Source organism: Pipistrellus hanaki (genome assembly GCF_964339955.1).
Source record: "Pipistrellus hanaki genome assembly, chromosome: 14".
NCBI classification, from domain to species: Eukaryota; Metazoa; Chordata; class Mammalia; order Chiroptera; family Vespertilionidae; genus Pipistrellus; species Pipistrellus hanaki.
Window position 1 is genome coordinate 14,288,843 of NC_140516.1, and position 22,366 is coordinate 14,311,208.

Genomic DNA, 22,366 nt, shown 5'->3' on the forward strand with positions numbered 1-22,366 from the left:
TCTCTCACTTCCTCTCTGTGAAAAATCAATTTTATATATCTATATATCTATATCTATATCTATATCTATATCTATATATATATATATATATATATATATATATATATTTTTTTTTTTTTTTTTTTTTTTTTTAATGTCATTGCCCTAGCTGGTTTGGCTCACTGGATAGAGCTTCAGTCTGTGGACTGAAGGGTGCCAGGTTCGATTCCAGTTAAGAACACATGCCAGGGCTGCAGACTCGATTCCCAGTAGAAAGCATGCAGGAGGCAGCCAATCAATGATTCTCTTTCATTATTAATGCTTGTATCTCCTTGCCCTCTATGAAATCAATAAAAATATATTTAAAAAATAAAATGTCAAAAAAAATAAAATAAAATGTCACTGGCATTAATAACTGAACCAGTTTTTAATAGCTCACTATTAATATTGCTTAATAATATAGATGATCTGATGAGCCAAATGTAGCATTTTTGGTGGGAGAGGAGGAACAGGGGTTCATTTAAAAGAAGAACCCAAAATACATAAACCAACTATTCTACTTGCCCTCATGTACTACTAAAATATATTCACTCATTCACCAATCCATTCAGAGTTGAAAAAACCTGATATATCATCTCTTCAAATCTCATATCCAATAAACCCCATTATGTTATCATTTTACAACTTAAGAAAATATGGAACAAATCTCTTAAAATTAAAATATTTGTCAAATTATACATTCTTATTTAAAAACATAGAAAATGTGACGTGCAAATAAAAGGCCACTCACAGGGCTGTCTTGAGGATCAAATGAAATCATGTAAAATTCCACAAGTATAAAAATAATAAATTAAACCAACACATGAATTTCAACTACATAAAAAGCATTGAGCTATGGACTCTATAGATATGCATATTAAAGATATATTTTAAAAAAAAACACACACACACTATTCTAACTCTCAAGATGCTTTACTAAGCTAAGTCACAAATGTTAGAGCCATGAGACAGAACGTAATAAAGATCAGTGAATTGAGGTGGCTTTTAAATCACTCTTAGGGAGAACTGGTTGTTTACTGTTCCTCTTTCGTTTTTAAATTGAACATTTTAGAAATTTTAAAATACATAATAGGTATGTTCACATACATAACACAAACACATATATAAAAACAAAAGGGCATACAGTGAACAAACTTCCCTTCACTATCTAATCTTGTAGGCATTCCAATTCCATCTACTTGCAACCAATATTATGAAGTTTCTCTGTATTCTTCAAAAACAGATACCTTATGCATACAGAAACAAAAATATAGGCTTCCACCTTTATTACACAAACAGTATCATACACACACATTCTCTGCAGTGGACATGTTCTTATAAAAATACATAAAAAGCCTCCTTACATTCTTTTAGAAAACTACATAACTAGCCCATAATTTATTAGCCTACTGCAATGAATCACCTTGAATACATATCATTTTTAAATATATAGATCTGTAGTAGACAGTTTAGAAATAGAATCACTAAGTCAAAAGTATGAACATTTTAAAATGTATTTTATTGATTTTTTACAGAGAAGAAGAGAGAGGGATAGAGAATTGGAAACATCGATGAGAGAAACATTGATCAGCTGCCTCCTGCAAAACCCCTACTGGGGATGTGCCCGCAACCACGGTACATGCCCTTGACCGGAATCGAACCTGGGACCTTTCAGTCTGCAGGCTGACGCTCTATCCACTGAGCCAAACCGGTTTTGGCAAAAGTATGAACATTTTAGTTTTGACAAATGCCATATTGCCATCCACTTAAGTTATTAATTTACATTTCTACCACAGTGGATTAGAGTGCCTGTTTCCGCACAGTCTCTATAACGTAGTGTGTAATAAAAACAATGTATCTTCGTCAATATGCAAGACCAAAATAGAATCTCAATATAGTTTTTTTAATTTGAGGTGAAATTCACATAACAAATAATTTGTCATTTTAAAGGCTACAATTAAGTGGCATTTAGTGTATTCACAATGTTGAATAACCACCACCTCTTTCTGTGTCAAACTCTCTCATTGCCTCAGAAAAACACTCTGTACCCATTAAGTCAGAGATTTTCAATCAATATGCTGCAGCACACTGGTGTGCTACAAGAATTTTTAAAACTTGCAACCTCTTTTTCCTTAAATTGTCAAATTAAGGAAATAATAATAATAATTTATTATTAAAAAATGACAACAACCAGCACAACTGCCATCTGGTGTGAATGAATAAAAATTATACCTATCTTTTTTTGTCTAATCAGCAAAAATAAAACATATCTTTTTTGGTGTGCCACAGAGTTTTAGTAATTAATTTAGGTGTGCCAAGAGATTAAAAAAAAAAAAAAGTTGAAAATTGCTGCAGTAAGTAATAAAGATAAGAATAACAACAAACTTCTTTTTGGAAATAATGCAAGCCAGAAGACAGTGGAGCAAAGTACTCAAAGACAAAAGAAATCTGTCAAAATGTATACTCAAAGAAAATATATTTCAATGTTTAATATAAAATAAAGCTTTTTCAGATATACAAAAGCTGAAAGAATTCATCACTAGCAGACTTGAACTATAAAAAAGGTTGAAGGAAGTCCTTCAGGAAGAAGAAAAAGTATGCCAGATGGAAATTTGGATTTACAGAAAGAAAAAAAAGGAGCACAAAGTGGTAATTATGTGGGTAAATAGAAAAATACTTTTTTTCCCCTTACTCTTTAAATATCTTTAAAAGATAATTGACTGGCCGAAACCGGTTTGGCTCAGTGGTAGAGCGTCGGTCTGCGGACTGAAAGGTCCCGGGTTCAATTCCGGTCAGGGGCATGTACGTTGGTTGCGGGCACATCCCCGGTACGGGGTGTGCAAAAGGCAGCTGGTTGATGTTTCTCTCTCATCAATGTTTCTAGCTCTCTATCTCTCTCCCTTCCTCTCTGCAAAAAATCAATATATTAAAAAAAAAAACAAAAAAGATAACTGACTGAAGAAAGAGCTTTTTAAAAAATAAAGTTTAAAAAAGTAAATTTGGTTTGGCATTCTTCTTAGACAATGAGGACTGGCTTTGACAATGATTATGGCAGATGTTTTCCATAAATTAATGAGTAAAATTTATATGAAAACATTTTTAATAAATGTATATAAAATATAAAGTATATATCTTTTGCAACTAAAGTTATGATTTAAAAATGTTTAAATTAAAACTTTAAAATATTCTAGAGAGCACTTACCTGTTGCTCCAAGGTTTTTTATAGCCATTCCCTCTAATTGAATCACCTCCCTCTCCCCTCTTTTACTTGACTTACCCCTACTTGTTCTTTTAAACTCCACTTTTAAATTCCACTAGAGGAAACTGTCCTAAATCTATGAGTATCTCTTATGTGCTCTCACGAGACATATCATACCCTCTCAGTTTAATTTTCACTATCTCCCACAAGGGCAAGGACCTTGTCTATCTTATTCATTAATGTGTTCATAGACTGGAATGCCTGACACATAATACATGCTCAATATATATTTAAATGAATGAGTGAATTTTCAACAATCACAGGCAATCATGAAATCATATGACCCATAGAAATTAACTTTAAAAAGTAACAAACTTGATTTTATTTTCAGGTAACATAAATCTTAATAAATGCGCCGAAACCGGTTTGGCTCAGTGGATAGAGCATCAGCCTGCAGAGTGAAAGGTCCCGGGTTAGATTCCGGTCAAGGCATGTACCTTGGTTGTGGGCACATCCCCAGTAGGGGTGTGCAAGAGACAGCTGATTGATGATTCTCTCTCATTGATGTTTCTAACTCTCTATCCCTCTCTCTTCCTCTCTGTAAAAAACCAATAAAATATATATATTTTTAAAGAAATCTAATGAAATTATAGCAAACCTAAGCATCACAGAATGCAACTGTTGCACTACACTTATTTGTAAGGATCCAGTTACTTCGTGTTTCAAATTTGGGAAAAACAAAAAATAAGTAGTCATCATAGAGAAAGGAAACAACAAAGAAAGATGAAAGCTTTGCTGGAATCAATTTGATTCTCCTCTAACGGTTCCCTTATATGGTAAAATGATAGGGCCAAAATAGACACTGCACCATTTTTTTCCCCTATAATAAGACATCTGATCTGTACATTAAAATTTAATGGCATTCATAAGAGCCAAACAAATCCCACCATGACTAACCAGTAGTCAGAAACAGGAAGGAGTCTGTGTTGCCTGTGGAAAATGAGATTTTATCTAAACACTAAAGCTGCCTCACTTCTTACAGTGATATTTTTAACACAAATCCAGCCTTTTTAAAAATCATTTTAGAGACTGGCAGCAGGGCTAAGATCTGTTTCCTAAATAATTATATATCTTGACTATATATTAATAACAGTGATACTTTAAATTAATCAACTAACAGGTTAAAGCTTCCCTCTGCCTTTGAGTCTTCAACCTAAATTAATAGAAAATTCTTATGTTTAGAGAATCAATGGATCAAAGACAACCTCATGGGACCTGAAATATGTTCACTCATTTAATCAATTCTTCCAAAGAATCACCACATGATATAACTTGATACAGTTTAAGAGATGTAAAGATTCCAAATTCAGTTCCATGTGACTTCAATGAACCCTAATCAAAAAACAACCTTTAAACTGAATTTTTTATTTAAGAAAAATAAGGGGGGAAACAAATCCAGAGATGATAAAGATTGATTGCCACAAGTCATTTTATTTTAAAAGGAGACGGTCAGAAGAAGTAGCCAAGTCTTTTTTTTTTTTTCTTTTTCTTTTTTTAATATATTTGTACTGATTTCAGAGAGGAAGAGAAACATCAATGATGGGAGATAATCATTGATCGGCCACCTCCTGCACACCCCACACTGGGGACCAAGCCTGCAACCTGGGCATATGGCCTGACCAGGAATCCAACTGTGACCTCCTGGTTTGTAGGTCAGCGCTTAACCACTCTGCCACACCGGCCAGGCTGCCACAATCATTTTAAACATTTTTCTAGACTGCATCCAGAAATACTAGTAAGTTACTAATTTTAAATTCATTTAGCTTAATCCTTTCATATATTTGTTCATCTGACATATTGAGCACATACTACATGTTATGAGTCCTGGAAATAGATTTTTTTTTTTTAAGTCCCTGGCTTTAAGGGGTTACCACCTTAGGCAGAGACATACATATAAACAAATATAAATTAGTATTTAGAAGTATATCCAGCATGTGTTGAAGGAAGATAAAAGTGCGAGTAGTCACTTTTACCTGAAAGGTTAGGAAAGCTGTGATGGAGAAGGTGAAGACAGCCCTGCTCCTGCCCCCAGAAGCTCAGACCTACTTACAAACATGATTCTCTTCACAGCATCTCTTCGAGTTATTTTCTCAATGGCATCATATTCCTTCTCTCTCTCTTTCTCTCCCCTCCCACCTTCTCCCCCATCCCTGCTCCTTCCCTCTCTCCCACCTTCTCCCTCAACACAAGAGTCCTTTCTATAAAAAAGTGACACATGCTTTAGTAATGGTCCTGGCTTAACAAAGGGAGGCGGTCTACTAAGGCAATATACAGGTAACTCACCTTGAAGCCAAACTATCTCAGTCTGCTTCCGTAAATATCAATCAACATATCCCAGCTCACCAATTTAGTCAAGGAAAGGAGAGAGCTTTGGACAGAAGAATATAAAGGAGACAGTCTCATAGATCTATAGAGATATATACTGCTCCATAATTTAAATCTGAAAAGCTGTCCTAGCTGGTTTGGTTCAGTGGATAGAGCATCAGCCTGTGGACCAAAGGGTACCGGGTTTGATTCTGGTCAAGAGCACGTACCTTAGTTGCAGGCTCCTCTCCAGCCCAGACCCTGGTTGGGGTGAGTGCAGGAGGCAACTAATCAATGTATTTCTCTCACATCGAAGTTCCTCTCTGTCTTTCTCTCTCTTTTCTACTCTCCCTAAAAATCAATGAAATAATATCCTTGGATGAGGATTAATCAATAAGTCAATAAATCAATAAATCTGAAAAGCTTTCTGAAACAGTCAACAAGTTAATACTTTCACACCACCCCCCAAAACATGTTGGGGGTGAGAGTAACTATCTTATATCAAATTCCCTATATTAATAAAACCTAACCTTAGACAGTATAGACATTTGGGTTATAGATACTATCACTCACACACACACACACACACACACACACACACACACAAAATATTCTGTTAGTGAAAGACTGGAGTACTATGGAATAGGACACCTGAAAATATGATTTCATGGACATCAGTTATCCTGGAGCACACCCAAAGCAGCAGGTGTTTACATCTTGGGACCTGTCCTTTCAAGAGAGCTGGTCAGGCCACAAGCATATCCTACACACAAGGCACGGACAAAACTTGGGAGACTGGAAGTAAACAGGTAGAAGAAGAAAGAGAACACTATTGGCTAGAAGGTGAGGGTTTTCCCACTGTAGCCACTGAACCCAGCACCTCCATTACCTCATATATGGAGGGAGAAGGAGAGAGGCTGTCTCCTTCATGACCCCTACTGGGGATCGAGCCTGCAACCTGGGCATGTGCCCTTGACCAGAATCAAACCTGGGACCCCTCAGGCCAATGCTCTATCCACTGAGCCAAACCAGATAGGGCTTTTTATTGTTTTTAAAGAGAGAGAGAGGGAGGAATGGGGGTGGGGGACGAGGGGAAGAGAAACATCAATTTTCTATTCCATCCATTTATGCATTCATTGGTTGATTCTTGTATGTGCCCTGACCGGGGATCCAAACCGTAATGTTGACCTATTAGGACGATGCTCTAATCAACTGAGCTACCAGGCAAGGGCAGCACCTGCATTTCTAACCAAGCTGGCCCTGACATAATTATTTGGCAGGCAAAATTGACTGTAAGGTCTATTCTTACCCTCTCCATAACCTTGTTGAGACTTCCCTTCCCATCTGGGCAGGGTCTCTCAGAGATCAAGAGAAGCCCAGGGCACTGACATGTTTGCAAAGTCCATCATATTTAAAAATGAACTGCCAAGCCTGGCTGGTGTCGCTCAATGGTTGAGCATCAATCCATGAACCAGGAGGTCATGGTTTGATTACCAGTCAGGGCACATGCCCAGGATGTAGGATCACTCCCCAGTAGGGGGAGTGCAGAAAGCAGCTGATCAATGATTCTCTCTCATCACTAATGTTTCTATTTCTCTTTCCTTTCCTTTCATCTCTCTGAAATCAATAAAAACATATCTTTAAAAAATATGAAGTGCATGCCGAAACCGGTTTGGTTCAATGGATAGAGCGTCAGCTTGCAGACTGAAAGGTCCTGGGTTCGATTCCGGTCAAGGGCATGTACCTTGGTTGTGGGCACATCCTCAGTATGGGGTGTGCAAGAGGCAGCTAATCGATGATTCTCATCGATGTTTCTAACTCTCTATCCCTCTCTCTTCCTCTCTATAAAAAATCAATAAAATATATTAAAAATAAATAAAATAAAATAAAATAAAAAATATGAAGTGCCAAAACAGGGTCATAAATATGATGGTGCGTATAAGTGTTTACATTTAATCATTTAATTGCATAATATAAACATCTTCTTTCAAGACACTCTTTTTCTCTATGACTTTATTAAAGTGCAGGCCCTACCTAAATATTATGCCTGAGAGAGGCCAGGGGATGAGGGGAAGGGCAGGCCTTCAAACCTGCCCTTCATTTAGAATCTACCATCTCATATTTAGAGTCTACCATCAGCCAAAGGTATAAGTGAAAATGACTTCTGAGGCTTCAAAAACTCTCCCTACACTAAGTACTTAAGTATTTAAATTGTTAATCTGAGGAATGAACTCCAGTGAAATTTCCGGCATCAGCAACTGCTTTCCAGTTTCCCTCTAACAGGAAGTCCTGCCTCCATGGGAAGTACCGGAACACAGAGTGCAATCCATTCATTCCATCCTCAGATCTTATCGTATTTATACATGGGATTAAAAAATAAAAACAATATATGTGAAGATGTCAAAATACTACAGAGATATGTAAAAATAAAGTGGCTTTTTTATATACTTGCCTTTTGGCACAAATTTTACTTTAAAATAGCAAAAGGAAATTCACCCTGTGGGATCCAGCACTGGTCAATATGCTTTGCTCCTGGTGTTGCCATTTTGAAAAAGGTCAAGGATCCTCAGCCATTAGTCATCTAGAAACCTGAGCGAAGGCCACAGCAGTGACAGTCCTTAGGAGGGAGTCGGGAACACAGAGTACAATGACCCACTTTCATCTAGTTCAAGTAGAAAGTGCAAAGCACCATCTCCATGTGTACACTGTGATAACACCAAAACATGCTGTTCCAACTCCATGTTCCTAGATTTAAGATCCCACAGGCCTCATCCACAAATAATTTCTTGCCCTGACCTAACTTGGTGATACTATAGGACTCTGCTTTTTCAAACCCAAAACCAAAACTAAAAACCACAATGACTCACACTGAAAACAGTCAAAACCCTTTTAGGACAATGCTAGGGCATGTCCATTTGAGATCAGAAACCTAAAACAAACACAAACAATTAAGGCGCACTAAATGCTTTATTTCAGATGACATTAGATTATGCAGCCAGTGAAACAAAACAAGATTCTGCCAGAGCAAAGAGTTAACTCAAGGTAAATAGCATACTGGGAAGGAAAGAGTTTAAAGTGTCACTGCTGTCCAAAGCTATATGCTCCTCAAGTCTTAGTAGGCAGCTTATTTGGGTCCTTTTTTTTTTTTTTAATATATTTTATTGATTTTATACAGAGAGGAAGGGAGAGAGATAGAGAGTTAGAAACATCGATGAGAGAGTGTCATCGATCAGCTGCCTCTTGCACACCCCTTACTGGGGATATGCCCGCAACCAAGGTACATGCCCTTGACCGGAATTGAACCCGGGACCCTTCAGTCCCCAAGCCGACGCTCTATCCATTGAGCCAAACCGGTCCCGGCATTATTTGGGTCCTTTTAATCATGTGATTTGGATTGCTCTGTAGATATAAAGTATTACATATTTAAAACTTTATCCATTTATTTCTTAATCATAAAGGGTATACAAAATAAACTAAGGATTAAATTTCTGCCAACCTGTTCCGCAGGTTAATAAAATGACTCAGAGCTCATCATACAGAAGACTCAAACTTAACAAATCATTTTTGTTTGAGAAAGTCTCTGAAAAACAGTGGTACCCAAGTATGTTTAATGTAGCAAGTACAATTAACTAAAGTTTTGAGTGCTTCCTCTAGGTCACAAATGCAGTAAGTCAGCTGGCAGATTTGAATGACTGCCTCACAGAAACTTATTTATCTATATTAAGAGACAAAGTTCTCGCCCTAACCGGTTTGGCTTAGTGGACCTACGGACTCAAGGCTCCCAGGTTCAATTCCAGTCAAGGGCATGTACCTTGGTTGCGGGCACATCCCCAGTAAGGGGTGTGCAGGAGGCAGTTGATTGATATTTCTCTCTCATCAATGTTTCTAACTCTCTCTCCCTCTCCCTTCCTCTCTGTAAAAAATCAATAAAATATATATATATTTTTTTTTAAAAACAAAGTTCTCTTAAGATAGCCAATCAAAAAAACTCAAGTTGAACAAAAACATTAGAATCATACATTAGGCCCAGACAACCAAAGTGCATTGAGGGGTGTATGATCTAAGAATTAATTCTAAAAAAAGATATTCTGGGCACTTTCACAGAGAAAAGTGTCTATAAATACAAATGTCATCACAAATTATTTTGAGCGTTAAAGATCATAAGCAAAGAAAAAGCTAAATATAAAGAGTGGTGCTCTAAAAAATGCACTACTGGTTTCAGTCAAAAGAGATCTAAATTAAATATAAACATGTTTTAACTTTTTTCAAATTTCTTTTTTGTACATAAATATCAGTCAAGGTAAAATCACACAAATATATGCTGTAACTGTGCTTAACTAATAAAGTTTAAGAGTTAAAACAAGGTAATTTCCTAGAAAATATAATTAGTGAGAATCATGTAGCTTGCCAATAGTACATACCCTTTTCAGAGTATTTTAAGAACATTCTTTTATTCAATAGGCCTAGACATTACGATATTTTTCAAAAATAGTCCAAGTGGCGAATTAATCAAAGTTTTGATGGCTTCAAGCAGACTGTTCGGAGCAGCACTGAGGCACAGTTCTAAATGAAACTGTCATTTGCCTGCCAACATCCAAAGAGCATTATGCCCTTTTTGAAAAGTTCATACCACAAAACTACCTCACAAGTGACACCTTTTCATATGTTCAAATATTTGAACACTCTTGGATGAGATCCAAGAATTGCCTTCCTTATCCATTTCTGCAGAAATAACAAAATTCCACTGTATACTGCAACAGCAATTTTTCCAAGGCAAATAGTCTGCATAAACATTTTTTATCTTGTAAGGAATCAATTTGATGCAAATCCACACCGACAGAAAATGAATCTGGTTGTTTTGACATACGGCCTCCTCTCCTTCACCATCACCCACTTTCATCTTGTCATTCTACTGCTCAATAACTGCAAAGCGCCCTTGGCTGAACGTGCTCAGTGGTCAGAGTCTTGGCCTGTACATAGAAGGGTCTTGGGTTCCAGAGCTGGTTAAGAGCATCTACCTGGGTGGCAGGTTCCCTGGTCAGGGCATATATAAGAGGCAACCAATCAATGTGTCTCTCTCACATTTGTTTGGGTTTTTTTTTCTCTCTCTCTCCCTCTTTCTCCTCCACTCTCTCTAAAAAAAACAATGGAAAAATATCCTCAGGTGAGGTTTAAAACAACAACAGAACTGCAAAGCTTCGCTGCTGCCCAATTCCAAATTCCTCTGCCTGACTTTCAAGAACCTTCATCACCTGGCCCAACCTACCGATTTAACCTTAGTTCCTATGCTCCCAACATGGCTGTTCCTTCCCTCACAGTCCCCCATGACTGGCTCATACCACTAGGAGTGTTTTCCTTTCTCCCACAACTGTTCCGTACAAAGCATTTTCCTTTCCCTACATCTATTGTCCCAAGTCCCACTTCCTACATGAAGCCCCATTCTACTATTCCTCCCCACAATAACAGCACTCTTTATAAAGTTAGTCTAGATTGCAGCTCTTTCATTTGAAGTTCTTAAAGCATTTTTTAGTAATCTCTCTACAGCATAGGTTTTCCACCTTTGTTCCTCTGAGATTCATAGAAGAATAAAACTCACATATGAGACATACCCCCCATGGATATACCTGGGATTAAGCACAATTTCCAAATGCAATAACTTTAATTCCATTAATTTCTCTCCCACTAAAGAAAGCATAATAAAAACCAGTGGATGTATTTTACTTCAGGAAAGGTTAAAAGAAAAAAAGAAAAGAAAAAAACCTCGAGATAAAAAATGAGAGGGATATTTGAAGTCACTTTGAATATGCTCAATTTACTTTTCAGAAAAGTAAGGTATTCACAAGCTTTGGCCCTTTATTACTATCTACACTAATAAAAGAGAAACATGCAAATTGACCATACCTCTGCTATGCCCACAAGCCACGCCCACAAGCCAACCAGGAGCAAGTATGCAAATTAACCCAACCAAGGTGTCGGCGGCCATGGAGCTGGAGTGAGCAGGAGGCTTGGGTTGCCCCAGTGATGGAAGAAGCCAAGCTTCCCACCTGCTCTGGCCAGCCCTTACCTCTGCTCAAGGCTACAAAGTTTCAATAATAGAAGATAAGTAAATCTCAACAAAAATGGTGGCAGCCACGGAGTTGGAGTGAGCAGGAGGCTTGGGTTGCCCCCAGCAATGGAGGAAGCCAAGCTTCCCGCTTGCCCTGGCCGGCCCTGGCCTCTGCTCAAGGCTACAAAGTTTTAATTATAGAAGATAAATAAATTCCAAATACTTGCTTCCAGCTGGCCCTGGCCTCCGCTCAAGGAGGCACTGGGAACAAAAAGACAAAAACAAAAAAACAGAGAGGAGAAAAAAAGGAGGGGCTGGGAGCTTGGGTCGCCAAGGGGTGATCAGCCAGGATGGGATAGCAGTTGTGAGTGATCAGGCTGGTGGGGGTCGGGGCCATTGGAGGTAAGCAGACCAGCAGGAGGGCCAGTAGAGGGTGAGCAGGCCATCAGTGGGGGTCAATTGGAAGTGATCAAGACAGTGGGGGGAGGAGGGTTATTTTGGAGTGAGCGGGCCAGGAGGGGGGCAGTTGGGAGCGAGCAGGCCAGTGGGGAGGAGAGGTGTTGCAAGCAGGCCAGTAGAGGGGCCTATTAGGGGTGAGCAGGCTGGCACTGGGGGCAGTTGGGGGCAAGCAGGCCAGCAGGCAAAATGGTTAGCGGCAATCAGCAATCAGGCAGGCAGGCAGGAAGGCAGGTGAGTGGCTGGAGCCAGCAGTCCTGAATTGTAAGAGGGATGTCCAACTGTCAGTTTAGGCCCAATCCCTATAAACTGGCAGGTAAAACATCCTTCAAGGGGTCCCAGATTGGAGAGGGTGCAGGCCGGGCTGAGAAATACCCTCCTTCCCCCATGCATGAATTTCGTGCATTGGGCCACTAGTTAATAAATAACTTCTAATATGTCTTACCAGTGATCATTCATAATACACAGATAAGAACTGCTATTATGTGTAGCACTTAGCATGCTAAACACACAGAAATTAAATCAATAAGTATTTAATTAACCAGTTAGTGCATCCAGCCCATTAATCAATCAATTGAATGGACATATTATTGCTGTTGCCGAATTATGATGACAGAGGACAATGGTGCAAAAGGAAAATAGGAAGGAGTACAGTACCTGAATCTCCTGCTGACTGTCTCTAAAGAAATACATGACTTTTTATAGGGCGAGTTTAACCAATATTTTAATAGTATAGTATTCCTAGAGTCTGAAGATTGAGGCAACTTCTATGACAACTGCCATGCAACCCTACACCTTTTGAGCAATGGTGTGATCATTAATCCAATCTTGGGTAAGATTAGTAAATTATAAACTATCTGCCAGTGGAGTCAGGGATCAGATAACTTTTGCTTCTCCAAGAAACCTTCCTGTGACAATGCAAATCTTGCTCTATATTAAAATGGCTCTCACTTTTACAATAAGGAATTGCTTAAACACTGGAAGTCCCTCGTTAACAGTTACAGCTCAACTATATAATCTTTCATTGATACGAAACCATTCTCTAACATTCAACCATTCCCTTAATTGCTAACCACACAAATAGACCATGATTTGATTTTGGGAACCCCAAATTCTGAAAATGTCAAAAACTCTGAAATGTTATATCCTTCCCTAAAAAATATCTAAATATATATAAGATTGCTTAGGTATAAATCTATCAATAGACCACAAGTCTTCTGTTTTCTCCAGCCCTAACATCCTAACATTCTAGAAGTAAAGGTTGATCTAAGAATAAATGTTTAAAACTTATTTAATTTATGAATATTTTTATTGATTTCAGAGAGGAAGGGAGAGGGAGAGAGAGAGATAGAAATATCAATGATGAGAGAGAACCACTGATCAGCTGCCTCCTGTAATCCCAATACTGGGGATCGAGCCTGCAACCTGGGCATGAGCCCTTGACTAGAATCGAACCTGGTGCCCTTCAGTTTGCAGGCTTGCACTGAGCCACAAGGCTTATTTTATTCTATAGTGTTGCCAAAGCATATACTTAGTAATCCTTGTGAAACTGGATGACAGAGGAAGCTTCAGTCAATCATGCCCTGGAAACTTCCAAACATCAACCAAACAGCCCAAAAGAATGTCCGACTCAACAATTCCAAGGATGTCATTAATTGTTTCCATCTGTTTTTCCCTCTCTGTCCCCTCCCCGGCCCAGTCAGAGCATCTACTGAAGTTATTTTCTGCTTCATTTTGCATTCTAAAGAAAAACAAAAATAGCATTAACAACGACCATGTTTTAAATTGCAAAATATTTGTATGCCCCAAATTTTATTTAACAACCAGTCATATTGTTTTTGTACTCTGGAGAGTATAGCATACTAAGTTATGTACTTTAAAATTTTTCAGTTATCATAACGCAATCTTCCCTTCCAATATTTTCCCAAGACCAGGGTTTTCCCCATGGAATGATAAAGGTTAAAGTGTCTAAATGGTTTCATCCATTAATGATCTTTCCCAAAACCAATGGTTTCCTTAGAAGTTGTACAATGATGATTTTGTCATTTTTTCCACACTTATTAGTTAGAATTCCCCTTCATCAATTAGAGCTACTAGGCTATAGTGAAATAAAGACTGTACAGAAAAGGCAGGGTAGTCACAATTTTCTTTTTCTTATAATGGGAACTTCTAAGATCCCTTAGCAACTTTCAAATCTAAAATACAGTATTGTTAACTATAGTCACATTACATATTATACATTACATTACACCCTCAGGACTCATCTCTCTTATAACTAGATGTCTTTTCCTTCTGATCACCTTTACCCTTTTACCCACTCCCAACCCCGGGCCTCTGGCATCTACCAATTTATTTTCTGTATCTATGGGTTTCGTTTTTGTTTTGGGGTTTCTTTTGGTGTTTTGAAGCTTTCACAATGAATCAGATCATACAGTATGTGTCTCTCTGATTTCACTTAAGATAATGCCCTCAAGGTCCACCTACTAGTATTTAGTTGCAAATGGCAAGGTTTCCTTCATTTTTATGGTTGAATAATACTCCAATATAGATAGATAGATAGATAGATAGATAGATAGATAGATAGATAGATAGATAATTTTTATCCATTCATTCATTGATGGACAGTTAGGTTGCAGTGATTTCATTTCCTTTGAATAAATACCCAAAAGTGGAATTACTGGATTATATGGTAGCTTTATTTTTAATTTTTTGAGGAAACTTTGGAAATGCAGGATAAATGGTTAATTATTTTCTTTTATCAATTACCTGCGAACCAAGATGGTAGTATAAGTAAACACCTGTACTCACCACCTCCCACAATCACATCAAAATTACAGCTTTTCCATATGAATGACCTATTCTGGCTCAGGCTTCAGACTTTGCTAAAATCTCTCAAACAAGTAACAACTGGCATCAGGGTGCCCAAACTATTAATAAAAGGCCCAAGAGCTGGCACAAACACCAACCTGCCTTGCTTCTCAACTGGGCCTCACCTGGGCACTTCACAAGCCCAATACAAGTAGCAGCCATCTACGAACCTTTCTGTAGCTCCTACCAGGTGGCCCCAGGCAGTGGCTGACTTTGCACCTTCCAGAAGGCCCCAGAGTCAGTGCACCTGATAGACAGCTTCAGACCATACCAGATTACAACTCTATACATCCACAAGCAACACACTCAAGGGGCAGACTCAGTGAGCAACAAAACCCCAATAAAGCAAGTCCTGCTCCACAGGGGTGACTCCTGCATAACTTTTCTTCCACTGTAGTTGCAGCTAGTCCTCACAGCCAATTGGCCAGGAGATCAATTCCTCTCAGTGACACCAACAGCAATCAAGTTTCAACTTCAAGACTGTACACACAGCCTACACAAGAGCACACCTAGAGTGCCCAGCTCAGGTGACTGGGGAGGCTGAGCCATTGGGTCTTACAGGACACCTACTACACAAGGCCACCCTACCAATTCCAGGAGACATGACAGCTCTACCTGATATAGAAACCAACAGGGAAGCAGCCAAAATGCAGAGACAAAGAAACATGTCAAAAATGGAAAAAAAAATGGAAGCAAACAAACTATTGGATACATAATTTAAAACAATAATTACAAGGTTACTCAAGAATCTCAATGAGAGCTTTAAGGAACTTAGTGAAACTTTCAAGGATGTTACTGAGAATGTCAAAGACATGAAAAAGGACCAGTCAGAAATTAAGTATAAATTATCTAAAATAAAGAATAATTTACAAGGATTCAACAGTAGAGTAGATTTTGAAAATCAAATAAGTGTTTTTTGCTTCTTCTGGAATACAAAGAAGCAAAAAACACTAAAAAAGAGCAAAAAAGAAAAGCAAATCCAAAAATATGAAGATAGTATAAGGAGCCTCTAGGACAACTTTAAGCGTACCAACATTCACATTATAGGGGTACTATTATAGAAGGAGAAAAGAGAGAGCAAGATATCAAAAACTTATTTAAAGAAGTAATGACAGAAAACTTCCCCTACCTGCTGAAAGAAATATGCTTACAAGTCCACAAAGCACAGAAAGTCCCAAACAAGAGGAACCCAAAGAAGACCACACCAAGACACATCATAATTAAAATGCCAAGGGCTGCTGAAACCGGTTTGGCTCAGTGGATAGAGTGTCGGCCTGCAGACTGAAAGGTCCAAGGTTTGATTCCAGTTAAGGGCATGTACCTTGGTTGCAGGCACATCCCCGGTGAGGGGTATGCAAGAGGCAGCTGATCGATGATTCTCTCTCATCGATGTTTCTAATTCTCTATCCCTCTCTCTTCCCCTCTGTGAAAAATCAATAAAATATATATTAATAAATAAATAAATAAATAAATTAAATAAAATGCCAAGGGCTAAAGACAGAGAGACTCTTAAAAGCAGCAAGAGAAAAGTTGCTAGTTACCTACAAAGGAACACCTATACAACTGTCAGCTGATTTCTCAACAGAAATGTTGCAGGCCAGAAGGGAGTGGCAGGAAATACACAAAGTCATGAATAGCAACCAACATTACAACCAACATTACTCTACCCAGCAAAGCTATCATTTAGAATTAAAGGTCAGTTAAAGAGCTTCACAGACAAGAAAAAGCTAAAGAAGTTCATTACCACTAACCCAAGTATTATATGAAATGTTGAAGGGTATTCTTTAAAAAGAGAAAAAAGAAGAAACAAAGATTTGAAAAATGAACACTTTTTATAAGAACAACAAATACATATCTATCAACAATTGAATCTATAAATCAAAATAAACAAAAAATAAATAAATTTCAAAAATAAAATAAACGACTAAGAAATCTAATGACCAAAATAGAATCAGAGGCATGGAAATATGGAACAGACTGACAAATCTCAGAAGCAAGGGAGGAGTGGGGCAGGAAAAGATTAGCCAAAGATCTTACATGCATATATACATTATCTATGGACACAAACAATAGGGTAGTGAAGTCCTGGGTCTGGCTGGGAACTGGGTGGAGAGGGACAAGGAGGGGTGGGGGGAAAGTGGGATATCTACAACACCCTCAATAATAAAGATTTTTTAAAAATAAAGAAAATAAATAAATTATCAATTACCAGCGTAAGGGATTGGTGTCCTAGCTACCATCAAGGGTGATCAATTTGTTTTGTTTTAAAATTATCTAGCTTTTAAAAGATGTTATCACAATTAGGGTACACCCCTTAATTTTTCTAATTTCCCAAAGATTGATTTAACATAAAATCAATCACTTTAAAGGGAAAAATTCCTATCCCTTTATTACTGATTAATATTCCAATTTGTGACTATGCCATGATTGTTTTTATCCATTCAACTGTATACAGACCAAAAGGGTCATCATAAACACTGTCAATATAAATATATTTTTGTATATGATCCTAGTGTGCATGGGCTTCTCTAGGGAACATACCTGAGAGTAGAATTTCCTATCTTCTACCAAACTTCTTTCTCAAAGTGTCTGTACCAATTTACATCAACAACTGATATTATCTGACTTCCTTTTTTGTAACTAAATACTTATCTCATTCTTGTTGACTCACAGAGGCTCTACTTTTTTAAAAAATTGTTATGGAACCTGGCCAGTGTAGCTCAGTTGGTTGGGCGTTGTCCTGTACATCAAAAGGTTGCTGGTTAAATTCCCAGTCAGGATACATGCCTAGGTTGTGGGGCTCGACCTCCAATCAATCTCTCATATCAATGTTTCTCTCTCTCCTTCTCTCTTCCTCTTTCTCTAAAAATCAATTTTAAATCTTTTTAAAAAGAAATAAAATAATAAAAAACTGTTATGCAACAACCTTTACTTTTACTTAGGACTTGACTGCCATTTAGAACAAAGCCATTAATCAAACTCAATATACCATAAGGAAGAACCTGGGAAGTTTTAACTAATCAAAAGTTAGTATCTCTGCTTTTATGCAGGATAGGCCCAAATGTCTGAAAATTATTTGTATGAGAATTAGGTGATATGTAAATATAACAAATTCAAAATGCAAAGGTGTTCAGTATATAATTCAGGCTTATTATGCATGCTAAGATTAGAATATTTCTGAATCCTTTTTGTTCTAGAAAACAATACTCAGAAGCCATGATTTTATTAAAAATAATTATGTTGCCCTAGCCAGGTAGCTCAGTTGGTTAGAGCATTGTCCTGATATGCCAAGGTTGTGGTTCAATCTCCAATCAGGGCACATATAACAATCAAGCAATGAAGACATAAATGAGCAAAAATGAGTGGAACAACAAATATCTATCTATCTATCTATCTATCTATCTATCTATCTCTCAAATAAAAATAATTTAAAATAAACCTCAAATACAGTGGTCTTGAAAAATAATAATAATGTTTAAAATGCCTAACACAAATGAAAAAAATCAGCAGAAAACCTAAATGTTAAAAGATGAAAAATTTCTATTTCAATTTTAAACACAGTTTATATTATTTTAAAAGTTGCTCCTCGAACAGTTACTTTTCTTTCCTAAGAAGAGGATTACTATATCAACAACAAAAAAATATTTTACTCACTTAATAAATGCTGGTGGCATATCTCTCTTCAAAATCTGATCCTCAGTGGTTTGAACAGTCTCTTTCCCAACCTAGAGAGGAAAAAGAGTCACAATATAAATATGAATTCTTAGACTTTAAAAACTTTTAGTAAACCGTATTTAAAACATATACTTTATAGTAATTAAATTCAAAGAAAATTTCAGGATATTTTACAATTATCAAGATTTCTCCCATCTATGCTTCCACAACACGCTTGGATAACAATCTGAAGTACAAACATAATGCATTAACCCTTCTCTAGAGTAATTACTTAGAAGGCATCATTGACCACAGAGGAAAAAAATTAATTGAAATATATATGTGTGATGTGTGCATGTTTAACTGACAAACTGCTTTGTTTCTAAAAAAGCACACGAAGTACCTGAATCAAGGTGGGTATGCTAATGTGTTTATAGAGAAGGAAAATTATTGAATTGGGAAAAATAAGTGATGGAATTATGACTCTGAAATTAAAAACCAAACATATGAAAATACACTACTTAACTAGTAATCTGCACATTTTTCCCCCTAATTCTTTTTAAGGTCAACTTAAAAAGAAAAAAATATATAATGCTAAATGCTGCAATGAATAGTTTTACATCCTACTGGTGGAAAAATAAAATGGTATATTTTCTTTAACAATCAATTGTTAGTGTGTGTTAAGAAATATAAAAAAAAGTCATATCTGGGAGTTCCACTTATGAGAATATACCCTATAAGCAATAATATCAAATATGGTAATAACAATATTCACAAAAGTATTCATTATCATGTTAGTTATGAAAGCCAAAATGTTTTTAAAATAACTAATCCAAAAACAAGGAATACTTAAGTAAATTAAGATATAGCTTTAGATTGAGTACTATGGGGTGATTAAAACAATGGTTATAAAGACTAAGCACTATGGGAAAATTTTTGTCATTATATTTCATTTAAAAAGAAGAATAAAAAATAATACACTGTGAACAAAACAAACCAAAAATGCCATATATATAAAGCAAAACAGTGAAAGAGTATAAAATATATTACCAGTGGTTTTATTAATTCTTGTCAAATTTTTGAGTGAATTTGTATCTATATTTCCTGTTTTCTAATTTTCTGGAATGTGAATGTAGACTTTTTTTTAGTTTAAAAACTAATACCAATCACTGGTGTGGCTCAGTTGGATGAGTGTCGTTCTATGCACGGAGATGTTGACAGTTCAATTCCCAGGTCACATGCCTGGGGTTGGGCTAAGTCCCCAGTGTGGGGGGGTGTTGTTGAGGGGGTGGGGGGCTGCTAGAGGCAGCTGATCAATGTTTCTTTCTCATTGGTGTTTCTCTCCCTCTCCCTTTCTCTCTCTTTCAAATCAATTTTTTAAAAACCGTAAAAACTTAAACTAATATTAAAATGTTATTCAGGGTTTCTTAGATACAAATATTTTCTACCTAATAATTTTAGAATTTATCTGTCATTTTATTTAAATCATCCAAATGATAAAGGCCAAAAATTTAAAAATATTGAAATATTAAAATATTAAAAGTCGCACTAACCAGATTGTGTGTCTGTGCATATGTATTTATTATACCACAAATGATAGACATACTTACCTTCTTCAAAACTATTCCTATGTAAGGCTTTCACTATATCACATATACTTTACTGTTTAATATAGTAAATGGTGAAATTCACCAATTCTATTAATATAAAGCTACCTAAGAATATTAAATCATAAATATAAACCCCACTTTAATGCAGAAATCAGTAAAATATTATAAACTCAGAATGGAAAGTATCTCAATCCCACTACTTAACTTTTGATTGAATTTAAAGATGAAAATGAATAAGAAAAATCCCTAAAGGCACAGTAAAGCAGCTGAAGGCAATAACACAATAAACTATTCTCAGAGAATACAAGTCATGCATAAGTTAATAAATACAAGATTTTTCTCTCAAGTTAATAGCTAAGAAAGAGCAACACACATTACACTGTGTAAGAGCCAGTGCTTTTGTAGACAATAGACTGTCTGTATGCAAATAAAAGCCTTTTAAATCAGCAGCTGGTTTGGTAGAGTTTTTCGGATCAAAACATGACAGAATATTTCCAGATGTACTGTTCACTATATTTCCCGACTAAAATCAACCATTCAAAAAGCTGTGGGCCACTGGCTTCTCTGCTTTTTGGCTAAGATCAAGTAAAGTAAAAAGCTGTGGGCCATGGTATCATGAAGTAAAAGATGATGTTCAGAAACAATCACTAGCTCACACTAAGTTATATATAAAAGGCCTAGAAGGAGATTCACATTTAGATACATGGAGAGTCCTTTTATTTTAGACACACACATACACCGAGAGAGTAGGAGTAGACAGCGAGTACAAAGCTAAATAAATAAATAAACAAGATCATTCCAGATAATGATAAGGATGATAGAGTGGAGTAGAGGAAGCCTACCTTAGAAAGAATAGACAAAGGCGGCTTCTCTGAAGAAGTAACATTGGAGTTGAGGCTTTGAAGCTGAGAAGGAACCACACATGCAGAACTTAAAAAGAACAGTCCAGACGCAAAAAAAAAAAAAAAAAAAAAAAAAAAAAAGCCCTATGTAAGGAAAGTTTGGATATATTTAAGGAGCCACAGGAGGCCAGTGAGGAGGAAGGGGTGGTGGCGAGGTTGGGTAAGAAGGCAAGGCTAGATCACAAAGAGGCCTTTCGGCCAGGTTCGGGTATTTGGAATATTTTCTAAGCACAAGAGGAAGCAGAGGTGCTAAAGGAGAGGTTGGCATGATCTGATTTTTCTTTCCAAATGGCCATTTTCCTTATTGCATGGACAAGTGATCTTAGCAGGCACGGGGAAGCAGGGTGACTAGTTAGGAGGCTACTGTAATCTTCCAGGAGAGAGACGATAGTGACTTAAAACAAGACTTGAAAGTGAAAATGGAGAATTACTTCTTTGGGAAGCAGACAGAATATTAATAGGACTTGTTCTTGGACAGACTGGGGGTAAGGGTTGGGAGCAGACTGAGGGAAAGAAATAAAAAGCTCTTGATAAAACAATCATATACCAGGCAGAACAGTTAAAACAAATATTCTGACCCCAGTAAAGGTAATTACTAAGGAATTAATTTAATTACTTTTTTAAAAATTATCCTTATTTTTGAAAGTATTACAGATGTCCCCTTTTCTCACTCATTGACCCTTCCACCCCACTCTCCCCTTCCCAGGTCTTCCCAGCACTACTGTCTGTGTCCATGGGTTATACATATAAGTTCTTTGGTTTTATTTAATTACTTTATGTCTCTCTTAGAAGAGTGATGGTAAGTGAGAAATAGAAATAGATAATAAAAAGATACTCAAGTGATGGGCTCTAAATCTGATTTACTATTCTAAGTTGCATTCATACTTACAGTGAGAGTATCCACAAACACTCTCATTTCAATATACTCAGCCTAGAATAGGTCAGGTACAATGAATGGGCCAGGTTTCAAGGCACAACACATAAAACATGACTATGTAGAATGACTGCCATTTTTACTTGGGGAGTTAATTTTTGGCAATGCTACCCAACAGAACTTTCTGTTGTGATGGGAATGTTCTACTTAAACTGTGCTGCCCACTACAGTAGCCATTAGCCACCGGTAGCTATTGAACACTTGAAATGTGGCTAGTGCAACTGTGAAACTGAATTATTAGTTTTATTTAATTTTAATTTTTTAAAATTAAACTGCATTCTTTTATGCAGTTTTAAGTTCACAGCAAAACTGAAT

The 22,366-nt window shown here is 36.9% G+C and overlaps 1 protein-coding gene across 1 annotated transcript in view; it reads right to left on the reverse strand.

Moving 5' to 3' along the window:
- Positions 1–22,366, reverse strand: part of VCL (vinculin) — a 105,258-nt gene that overhangs the window by 45,615 nt on the left and 37,277 nt on the right. The window contains exon 2 of the mRNA XM_084904840.1: positions 18,606–18,676. Coding sequence (XP_084760966.1) covers positions 18,606–18,676 — 71 coding nt within the window. The remainder of the gene's footprint in view (positions 1–18,605; positions 18,677–22,366) is intronic.